The 12,310-nt window shown below is 42.4% G+C and overlaps 1 protein-coding gene across 1 annotated transcript in view; it reads right to left on the reverse strand.

The window, feature by feature from the left end:
- DHX15 (DEAH-box helicase 15) overlaps positions 1–8,754 on the reverse strand; it is a 50,154-nt gene extending 41,400 nt beyond the window's left edge. The window contains exons 1-2 of the mRNA XM_030948268.1: positions 8,530–8,754; positions 2,599–2,947 (exon numbers count right to left, since the gene is read on the reverse strand). Of these exons, the coding sequence (XP_030804128.1) occupies positions 2,599–2,947; positions 8,530–8,597 (417 nt within the window). The 5' untranslated portion in view covers positions 8,598–8,754. The remainder of the gene's footprint in view (positions 1–2,598; positions 2,948–8,529) is intronic.
- Between the last annotated feature and the right edge of the window lie 3,556 nt (positions 8,755–12,310).

Consider the following 12,310-nt stretch of genomic DNA (forward strand, 5'->3'; position numbering starts at 1 on the left):
AAAGGAGATGCCACTCTACCATTCTCTTCACCAGAGTGAAATTATACCAGAACCACATATGATCCCAGATTTAAAAGAGAGTGAATGCTGCAATTACAGTAAGTAATTATCCCTTCCTAAGAGAAATCTGGCACACCCATTCCACCACCGAGCCTGTTTCCAGCACATTTAGAAAAACCACTTAACTTCGAAGGTTAAGTTTAAATTACCAATCAAAGTACTGCAAACACTAAAGAACTGAAAATTAATGCCTTGGCTTCCAATATACTTCTTCAGTACTTTGGGGTTTAAGTATATGTAAAACAAGTGAGAAAAGTTTCTCACTTCTTTTTCCATTGTCTGAGCCAAGCATTTCCAAGCCTGGGTGCTCTACAACACTAATGGGAAAACATGCACATGAATCATAGAATCACAAAATGGTTTAGGTGGAAGGGATCTTAAAGATCATCTGGTTTCAACTATCATGCAATGGCCAAGGATGCCACCCACCAGACCAGCCTGCTACAAGCCCCATCCAAACTGGCCTTAAACACTTGCAGGGATGAGGCACTCCCCAAATTCTCCAGAAACCCGTTCTAGCATTCTACTACTCTGACACTGAAAAATTTCCTAACACCTAATCGAAATCTCCCCTCTCAGTTTAAAAGTAATTTCTCCTTGACCTATCCCTATCTGCCCATGTAAAAAGTCACTCTCCATGTCTTTTTAATTTCTCTTTAGGTACTGAAAGGCCACAATGAGGCCTCCCTGGAGCCTTCTCCAGGCTGAACAATTCCAACTCTCTCAACCTGTCTGAATAGGAGAGGTGCAGAAAATCAGAGAAGGGACTTGAAAGGCAGCAGCTCACTATCAAAAACATATCTGTAGAGCCTTCTACTATCACAATGAAAGAAGATATTAATTTTGGAAATAATATTTTTCAAATACTGCTTGCTTTTATTTGTATAAAGTTGACATTAACAGCTTATGTACACCTGTAGTTTGAGCATTAAAGGATTTCTTAACTGCAGAAAAGTATTAATCTTGCTCAGATTGATGAATTTAAGAAAAACAATCATGCCCAAACAGGTTTTAATACAGCAATTGACCACAAAAATGAGGTGACACTACCATATGCAAAATGAAGTTTTCATTAGGTTGCAGCAGGACAATTTTTAGCAGTATGTCCCTAGAGAGACACTGTCAATTGTTTAAAAATGTGTCTGCAATTTCACAGAGCAAATTCAGAGGAAGGAGGGAAGTTTCCAAGACAGCTGACATGCTTCTGGTAGCTGAAATCCCATTTTTAGGAAAGATATGTAACATTACTTAAACCCTTTCAGAAAGTAAGGGTTAAAGTAGTCAGATAATGCAGGAAAAGCTTTATGCCCGAGGAATGACACTGATACAACCTTTAGATCTTAAAATTTTCAGATCACACAAGAAGTAATCTTGTTTTCATAAATATAAGTACCATTTTTTAACATAATATTCAGGCTACTGCATCTTACAAATAACTACAGGATCAAACCTTACTGAAGAATTCTATACAGCCCTGGTCTTAGCTTATACAGATAAAAAAAAACCAGATAATGTATGACACTACCTGCTAACATAACACTGGTTCCCAGAATGTGCAGCAAGGTCCTGTAACTTTAGATATTTCAGGCACAGCTATAAAAGATATTAAATATACTATGTCCTTCACATTTTCTCAACATCCAAAATTGTATGACCAAAATTTTACTGCCTGTACGACTTAAAGCTAGCTAAAATCCATTTTAAAAAGACTAAAATATTCTTCTGCTTTTATTTTCTGCCTAGATGAAAGGATTTTATCAGATTACGGAACAAAAAACTCTTTTACATTAGTTTTCAACACAGACTTTAAACAGCAAACTAGAGGATAACGTTTTGAACAAGTCTGCCCTGCTATAAATACCCAGGTGTTCCTATGTATATTCCTTGATATTCCCTGTTTACTGGTCCTCAAAATTTTTCTTAAGGCTTAAGGAGGCTCTGCACATCTGTTATCACTGCTTTTGGTGCTGAGGAAGACTTTTAAAGCCATCAGTCTACCCAAAAAAAGCCAGTGATTTTTAACTGCAGCACTAAAAAGCTCTACAACCTCTGAGGGGTTTCAGCAACAAAGAAACACAAGACTATACCTTTCAAGTTTGAGTAACACTAAAAGCTAATCAGATGTCAGAACCGTATCTGACATTTCAATTCCTTTTATCTGTAGCAGTAAGTTTCATAAAACATGAACAAGTTCATACTTTGTAGCTGCCATCTACACAGACAGCTAAATAAATTATTTGGAACCACCACTTCAGTTTGTGGATTAGTACACTTCTGTCCCACCATTAAAGCTCTATCTTCCTCTAACAGAAACCTACCAATTATAAAGCTCCATGGAAGCAGGGGCCTGGAAACAGTACTGGATTTTTGAAGTGGAAGAAGCTGTAAAATTCTCCTCACCTTTTGCACTCATTAAGCAAATCTAACACTCATCACATTAGTTTTGCTCAGAGTTTGTGAAGTATTCTTACACAATTTATTTCTCACACACAACCATGACCTTTAAAAAAATGCAGTATCACACAGATATGAACTCACCTGTGTTGTTTTACCAGACCCAGTCTCTCCAACCAGCACAAATGACTGATGCCTAACCAAAATATCCGTAAATCTTTCCTTATATTCCCAGACAGGAAGTTGCAGCCTTTTTTTCAGAATATCATAATATCGTGGGGTATGTGGTAGATTTGTGAAAGGGTTAATACTGTGTGGAATCATTGCTGGTTTTATAGCTGGTAACCCAGCAGATGCATAATAAGTGGAGTTGGATGTAGGTCGCAGATCTTTCTCCTTGTCCCTCTCTCTGTCACGATCTCTATCTCTGTCACGGTCCCTGTCCCGATCCTTGGAACGGTCATCTCGGTCCCTGTCCCGGTCCCGATCTTTCCTAAAATGGGTTAAGAGATACAGGAGAAAATGAGACACTTGAATATATAAATGCAGAGGAGGAATTTTAATACAAAGCAACCCTAAAGGTGCCCAACCCAAATCTTTCAAGTCTTGTAGGCAGCTACCTGGAAGGATAAGCACCAAGGAGTAACAGCAGTATATAGGATTATATACATTAGATAGACATAGCTACCACACTTACTGTACCTAAACACAACAACAGCTCCTCTCATTACAGGCAAGACTGAATAAAGCTATCACATGGAGAAATGAATGTTTTAACTCTATTCATCTAATGATTATAAAGAATCAGCTGTGCAGTGTAGATATCTCACCTCTCCCCATCCTTACTTTGCTGCTGCAGAAAAATAAGAGGACACTAGTGTTTCTGCCTACCTACCAAAGGAATTATACCCATCCCAAAAAACTAACTCAAGATAATAAGCCATGGAAGCAAAGTTTGATTTCATTATTCCACAATTACTCTGTAGCTTTATTTTTGTTTCAAGTCTTACACAAAATTCTGACTTCATCAACTTTGGCTGTTGAGTCTGGAACTTAAGACTTAAAACCAGCTACTACAGTTCACAGAATCAGAATAATCTAGGTTGGAAATGACCCTTAAGATCATGGAGTTCAACTGTTAACCAAACACTATCAGGCTGCACAGCATCTTCTCCAGTAGCACCTCCTACCACACGCCTGAACAGCACTTATGTATTTGCATTTGTTCCAAATATTAAGTACAAAAATTCACTCATGTGCAAAAGAAAAACAATATTCTCAAACTCTGACCTCAGTCTTTTTGAGAGTTTCTGACTCTGCAAGTCCATGTACTTGTTCCTGCACATAATCCCACTCTTCCTACAAACACACTTATAAAAGAATCCTTAGTTTGACCCAAAACCTACAACTTTTTATTAAAAATTCCCAATTCAGGACTTTGAAACAAGCCCTGCTTTACAAAAACAATCAATTTCATTTTAAACTAGATCAAGTTAAACAGATTAATGGCATCTTTGCCTGCAAAACTGAAGATATCCTCAGCTTTGACTCTTTTTGTACATTAACTGAAATCCCATCAAAAAGGCAAAACAAACTAAGTCAACACCAGCTTTATAGTAAATACACACAAAGACATTCCTAGGATATATTAAGCAAAAAACCAAAACCTCGTCTCCTTCAACAATACTCAGGCAGGTCTAGAGACCATATCCAAAGAAAGCTCTTGCCAACACTCCTCTCCACAGCTTTTTTGTTCTAAACATGCATTTGGCACTCAAATGTAACTACTGAAATAATACCAAATTCTGACCCATAGAGAAGATGCAGTAATCAGGATTATATTAGCACTGATTCTATAAATTTTAATTTAAATGCGCTGTGCTTTGGAAACAACCACCACTACTCTTCTTGTATAAATCAATGTAATGTGTGCAGCCTTTTTTTTCTCCTCAGTACTCTAGCTTTATCATTACTTCTAACACAGTCAATTATTGTACAAGCTGTAAAATGCCAGGCAGATACTGCAGAACCCAATAGGTTCATATTCTCCATAAGGAAGTTACCCCCAGGAACTAGGCTCCATTATGCTGCTCAGAAAGGCCTAGGAGTCTAAGAACATTTATCAAACAGCAACAAAGCTCTGGGCTTGGCTGATGAGCTGTTCACCTTCTACACAGCTAGAGGTACCAGGACATACAAGTGCATGGTCAGACAGTAACATCATTGGTAGGAAAAAGAAATAAAGGTATAAAAGCAATTAAAGAATGGTAAAGCCAGGGTAAAATGCAACAACACACTTCCCTAAAGGCAGAATAAGTCACACTACTAATGTGCAGGTTTGGTTTGGTTTTTTACAGTATTCTTTTGCATATGTATGTTTCTGAAGGATTTGTATCCTTCACTGGCATCCAGTTAAAGTGTAAATAAACGACACCAACAAAATCTATTCCACAACCATTTACTTAAACAGTATCATGTCAGCAGCTTCTGCATTACAGACCATCAAGTGTACCTACCCATACTTCAGCCCCTATGAAGCAGCCCTAGTGCTATAATGAACAGATCCCCACTGCTGCCTACCCTTCCCAGGTGTCAGCACAAGCATTTCACCAGCCTTGTGAAGAACCAACCTTCCAACACACATTAATTTTAACTTGGATCAGGATCTCTGATCCGGCCTCCTAAACACTCCCTTGTAGCACTTATTTTCTGTGCTGCTAGCTACTTGTGTGGGCTTAAAACAAGCAAAAATATCTCATGAACAAAAAGTAAATTAAATGGACTACAAATACAGTCCATCATGGAAAGTGCCATTAATCCTCCATTTCTCACTTTCTTCACTGAACTCTTACAGCTTTTATACTGTACAAACAGAAGGGAAACCTACCAAGCTCTATGTACATTTCAGAAATAAAAACTATTTATGTGTTAATAAAAGGAGTTCACTCTTTTTTCAAAAAGCAGAAGAGAAGTGGGGCAACCAGATCCTACCACAGAAACAACACAACATACAACATGCCTTCAAACTTACTCTCTAACACAATTATATAGCAGCACTTTCTTTCCCTGAAACTGTTTACCAGTCTTCCATTATTACTGAAGCTTAGCAGACACACTCCCTTGGTCCACAAGTAAAAAGAGCAATGACAGTTATGCTGCCATATTAATTTCCTTAACTTTCTAAAAATGTGGCTTGGCAGTTCTTTACTTATAAACTGTCATATTTTAGCTGCTTTTTCATTATTGCAAAGAGAAAACAGAACTCAAAACCAAAAATTTACACTAGAGTAATAATTTAATCACATTTGTCTTACACCTGAAACCTGTAACAGCCTTCATGATCAGAAGGGGGCTGGGATTTTTTGCTCTGCTTCTAAGAGCAAAAGTCTGGTCTGCTATTTGCTTTCACTTCCCGACATTCACACACATATAACGTATATAAACACACAGATGAACACAAGCACTATAGCAACCACTAAATAAGCATGCTTTTTTTCATTAGAAATCATATAAAAAGGAATCAAAGGACTCAAGGTAAACCACTGATCATCCCAAGTTTAAGCCCATCTAGGAGATCATTAATATTCTTCCCCATTACTAAACAATAGCAATATTTGATGCAAAAAAGGCAGTACAGCTAAAGGAATTTCTGTTCTATAGAGAAGTCAACCAAATTCAATTAGTTTGAATTATACATCCCACTAGATCACTAACTCTGATGTTACACAACTCAAATATATTTGAAAAGCAATTAACATATTTTAAAATAGTATGTATGGAATTCACACAAAACACTGTAAAACCTTCCATACAATTTCTATATTTCCAAAATGTTTTTTACTTCACAGACAATACTTCACGTCTAGAAGAAAACAGATGTCATGCAGATGTTTAAGGTTACACCAACAATTACAAACATGTTGGCCAAGTAGAGCTCATGTGGCACTGCTGCCATGTAGAGCTACTAACAGAGGCCTCCATCAACAAGGAACTGAAAAATACAGGTTCACTTGAAGTAACTTCCATATTTTGTCAGGTAGTCCAGTTTGGATGCAAGCTCTGGATGTGAAGTGGTAACCATGCAAGGAGCTCATCCAGCTTAATCCAGCTCCACAACCATCTAAACTGCAGAAAGGCTCTCTCAGCACACAGGAAGACAGGTACACACACGCTTTTAACACGACTCCACACATCCTCCTTACGGCCTTGCATAAGCTGCAAAACCAAACTACTCTAAAATAAACCAACCATGTAACATTAGTATGACTCGTGCTACCTGAATTAAGATTGGAGGTCATCTGAGAAAAAGTCACGCTCAGTAATTATGCTTACAGTGAGTTTTTTCTCAGTCCTATACCATTTAATGCTTTTACCAGCAGAGGAGGGAACAAAGAAGGGGCACAAGACCAACATTTCCACAGTTTTCAGGTGCCATAAAAGTCAATGTCTTCTAGTTTAACCACCGGTGGGAACTCACTGCAGTATGTACAAAATGGAAGGACTAAGAGTGCAGAATAACTTTCATGATAAGTAAAAATAATGACAAAGCCATACCAAAACTACAAACCCCACCACCACACAAACAAGGAAATACTGACCTATGATTATCTTTACAACCAGCTGGAACAACCACATTTAAATAATGCCCCGTTTTGACATAACCACTTGATAATTTTACAAAAGCCTCTATGTACAGAAAAACTGTGTATGTACAACATTTCTGTACACTCAGAGGAACTATTTTAATCTCTGGAAAATCCTACAAAAATGCATTAAATAACACAAATAGCTCAATATATTTTAAAAAACGTATGATGATCCTACAGACAGAAGTAAGAGTTGAATAATAAACGCTTGTTTTGTTTAGCTGAGAAAAATGAATCAAACTCTAGGGGCTAAAAACTGAAGCTGTACAAGCTCACCTTAAAAAGGCAAGCTTTGCAAAGGCTGTATGTCAGTGAATACTAACTCTTACGTTAGACTTAAGAGTTATCGTAACCTTTGAGAACGGAAGGATTTTTCTTAGATAAATAGTCCAAAACAACGCTGATGGACTTAAGCAATTGTTTAATTCACGGAAGCCTCCTGTGCTCCATAAAGAAGGCCAAATAAACACTGCATTTCTCTGTACTCCTTGAAACTTCGGAAATTTACTTTCAAGAGCTGCCCACCTTTCCTCCCCCTCCTGCGCAACTAGAGAAGAAAACGTTATGTATAAAGAAAGCTCTAAAGCAACGCTGAATTTAAGGACAGCACCAGCGCGTTGTCTGTGTTCCTGCTATTACATTAATCTCAACAAAAATATGCTGAAGCGTGTGCAGCACGGCCCTAAAACTTCAACCTTCGCAAAACTAAGAAAAAAATAAACACTCCCTTGCCCCCTACCTCAAAACCCACCTCACCATCGATTCTTACTTCAAGCCAAGCACACGGCCGAGGGTGACTGGGTGAAAGACGTTAACAAAGGAACAACGCTCCCACCAGTGCAGGCACTAACAACACGGGCTGCACAAACCTCGTGCTCACCTCTAGGCCCACGTTTGCCAGACCCTTCAAGCCAAAGAATAAGTAAACAAATACAAAGGGAGCGGGGGTGGGGGGGAAGGAGTGGGAAGAGCGAACACAAATATGAAGGCGAAGCACCACAAACAAAGCGTGGCGCGGGGGCGCGGGCCCAGCAGCGCGCCCCCCCCCCCCGCCACGGGCGCCCAGCCCAGCCCCGTGCCCAGGCGGCCGGGACGCCGCCTTCCTCCCTCCCTGCCCCCTCCCGGCGCCGCCGCACCAGGCTCTCCCTCCCGCCCGCTCCGCCGCCATCCGCCCCCCGAGGGGCCCGCCCGCCGGGCCACCCGATTCCGAGCCAGGCCCAGCGCTCCGGGGATCCGCGACGCCTTGGGGCCTGCTCTGCCGAGGCGCCGCAGCCTCTCCCCTGCCTCGCACGGCGGCCGCCCCGCGCCTCGGCGAGCTCCAGCTCCGGAGGAGCGGCCGGAGCCGGGGATGGGGCTCGGATAGCGCGGGAGCCGCCGCGATCCCCCCACCCGCCCCGCCGCGGGCCGCGCCGCCCGCGCCGCCCCTCACCCGTCGGTGGTGCGTTTCTTGCTGGAGCTGTAATCGTCGCCCAGATCGAGGCGGTGGCGCTTGGACATGGCGATGGCGGTCGGTCGATCGGTCGGTCAGTCTGGCTGGCTGGCTGGCTGGCGGTCGGTCCGTCCGGGTGCGGCGGGCGCGCTGCGCTCCCTCCCCGAGCGGCGGCACGGCGAGGCACGGCCGACAAAATGGCGGCCGGAAGGAAGCGCTGGGAGCGCGCGAGGCGCTGCCGCGCGGGCCCGTTGTCCAAAGCCACCCCTGGGCGCGAGCCCCGCCCGCCGCGCGCGCTCCCGCGGCGGCGCGAGGGGAGTGGGCTGAGGGCGCGCCCGGAGAGCCCCGGTGGTGGGATCGATGGATCACAGCGTCGCCGGGGTGGAAAAGAGCCCCGAGATCATCCAGTGCAAGCGTGCGCCCAGCACTACCACCGTAACCACTCAGTGACATCACCCTGTGCCAGATCCAAACACCTCAAACACCTCCGGGGATGGTGACTCCACCACCTCCCTGGGCCGCCAATTCCAGTGCCTGAGCACCCTCACACTGGAAGATTTTTTCTAATATCTAATCTGGATCTCCCTCGTCTCAGCTTGAGTCGATTTCCTCCGGCCGTCTCGCTGCAGGCACAGCAGAAGAGACCAGCTCCCCCCGGGCTGCAGCCTCCTGTAGGGAGCCATGAGGCTCCCCCTGAGCCGCCTCTTCTCCAGGCCCCAGCTCCCTGGGCCGTTCCTCACAAGACATGGCTTCCAGACCTTTCACAAGCTCTGCCCTTCTCTGATCACACTCCAGCACCTCACACAGTGCTCGCTCCCTGTCCCTCTGCAGTCCTGCTCGAGGTTACACCCTTTGCTCAGCTATTGGAATGAGCACTGGCTCCTGCTGCCCGGCTGTTGGAGCAAGGGTGCATTCACAAACATGAAGATCGTCAGGAGACATCACCTAGCAGCACTGACCTGTTCCACAAGTACAGCCAGCTCAGCAAGTGGGACTTTGTCCATAGATTCCAGTTCCAAAGATTTGTTGGAATTACTTTAATATAGTTAATAAAGTATTTACTGTAGACAAATCCATAGGTTATTTTCTTTAATAGAAGAACATTTCTCTCCCTAGTTTAAGATAACATAACAAAATGGCACACAGAGCTCTACTGGAGTTCTAGATGTTAGTGTAATAAAAATAAGATTTTTCTGCTTAGAGTTATCAACCAAAATAAATATTTCTGGAAACTGGAGTTTGAACTTCTCCTGTGAATCTGGAAGTAATTTTTAAAGTTATACTACAAAAAATATTGGAATATCTATGTCAGTGGTTTCCAGAGGATAAACACTACAGAGTAATCCTCTCTATCCTAAATATCAAACTTACTTGTTATGCTGTGGTAGTCTACACAGAGCTACATTGGCTGAATGCAGCTAAGGGAAGACTTTCTACATATCTTTCCAAGTGAGTTTTAAATTATGTTTATCTTTAAAAAAAGCAAGTGTACATTGAAATAGAGTACTTGAATAGGACACATTCAAGAGGGGAAAAAATAGTGGCTAAGTCTCCCTGGAAAGTGGGAAGAATGGGAAGAATATAAAAGCATTACATGCATTAGTTGGGATGAGGAGCTAGTGCTGGCAGGTTCTGAGAAGGCTGCAAAGGTGCAACAATGGGAGCCTGGAGAACTCTGCAGCTCTGTTTCAGGTCTTTGTTTCTCCTCCCTGTGCACACCAGAATAAATCTACTTATGGTCTTGCTCTAGCTTACTCTATGGCCAATATCAGGGAATTTTCTGCTTTAGGAGGTAAGAAAAAAGCAGGTGTCTCAGCTGGTATGAAATCTGAGGCTATAGCTCAGCAACAAATGCAGAAAAGAGGGGAAGAAGATTGTGTGCTAGTTGGGATGAACAACTACTTGTGTGCTATGCCCGAGACATATCCCACAAACCAGTTCACTCTTTGTTAACTTCACAAACTTCTGAACCCATCCTTCATGCAACTGTGCTTTGAGCTATCTGACTGCATAATAACTGATCTGGTCCCACCCCAAAGGGTTTACAACATAAAAACTTCCTCCTGAAAGCACACACATGCCTTATTTTGCTAATGCAGATAATCCTTTTAACTTCAAAGGGATTAACAAGGAAGGAGTAGCAAAACTAAGCATGTAGGTAAGTGTTTGCAGGATCACTGCCTAAATATAAGATGAGACAAGAGAAAAAAAGACTAGTAGGCACAAATTGACATAATGGCAAAGTGATAAGCATTACGTCAAAAGCCTAAAGGATGAAAGGAATATGTAAAATAGGGCACATTTAAGCATATTTTCTGCTTTTTCAAAGGCATTTGTTAAGAAAGAAGTTTTTATTTCACCCCCAAGGTCTTTTATATCCATCAATAGAACTAAAAATCTTGGGTTACTGAAACAGAGCACATTTGTATGAGCTTCCATTTGACTATCCAGTCTTCTACCCTCTGTTTCTTACTGCAGCATGATGGGAGGTGCAGGTGGGAGACAGAGACGACACACACTGAAATGGTCCTTGTGACAAACAGCCTCGAGTTTATTCCCACAGCTCCTTTATAGGACCTCCAATTTCCCTGGCTTACATATGTCATTCATTGAGGTCTTAGCACCATCCAGCTCTCTGGCCAATGATACATCTGCATTTAGGGCTGAATGACATTGGCTGAGGGTCCCTGTGTAGATTTGATTGATATCCTTGCCCATCCAGGGATTGTACTGGTAGGTCTTACCCTAGTTTTAAAATCACTGGTATCAAAATCCTCTTAGCCAACTTTCAGTGAATATTTCTTTACATTTGGCACGGGCATATTTATTATGCTATTGCGGTTGAAAGGAGCATTAACACTTAAAACTGAAACAATGGCTTAGGGGAATAACATAATGTCTATTTTTTTCCTGATTGTGCATTGCCTTCTCTCTTAAAGAATAAGCATGGGTCTCAGACCAGCTGTGATTCAGAGACCCTGAAACCCTCACCTGGGTGGTGTGAGGTTTCTGACAAAGTCTAGAGTCACAGTGTCACAGTTCAGGTTATTATTGCCTGAGGCTAATTGCTTCACCCTTTTCTAGAGATTACCAAGTCTATAAAGCACATGAGATCTATCCAGTCTAGCTTCTTAGGCAAAACTAACCACCTTCACTGGCTTAAGCTATAACAGGGGATCGTGAAGAGAAACCACAAACCTCTTTGCAATGGAAGCCATACTACTGAGCAGAGTGTTAAGACAGACAGCTAAGAAAGTTTAAATCTTCTAAAAGTTGTGTGTTAGAGCTCTAAAACCTGTGTAGTTGTTGAAGATTGCATGCAAGATGTTCTCCATTACCATCTGTATGGCTGATTACCTTGTCAAGTGGGCAGTTTGCCTTATCTCTCTCTTTGAGTGACCACATTCACACCTCCCTCGGGAGGGGACCTCTGCTGATAACAGACTACTGAATATCAGTGCATGACTGATAGGAACTATAACATCCCATTGGGAGATGCTCCGCCCAGAGGGAGGAGCCAAGCATTGCTACCCAGATATACTCTGAGATTCTGGAACACCAGCATGGCTTTTCTCCACAAGATTCCCCAGAGGAACAGCAGCTGCCTCTTCCTCCACTAGATCTCCAGAGGAAAGAATACATCCTTCTCTACAGATCCCCCTTGCTCCAACAGAACCACACCTGATACTTCAGAGGACTGCAGCCACATTTTCAATCGGACTACCACAACACCCTGACCAACAGGGTGTCAGGTTGGGTTCTGACTCTGTCCATGTTGTTC

The sequence above is a fragment of the Camarhynchus parvulus genome, chromosome 4 (genome assembly GCF_901933205.1).
Source record: "Camarhynchus parvulus chromosome 4, STF_HiC, whole genome shotgun sequence".
Classification (NCBI taxonomy): Eukaryota; Metazoa; Chordata; class Aves; order Passeriformes; family Thraupidae; genus Camarhynchus; species Camarhynchus parvulus.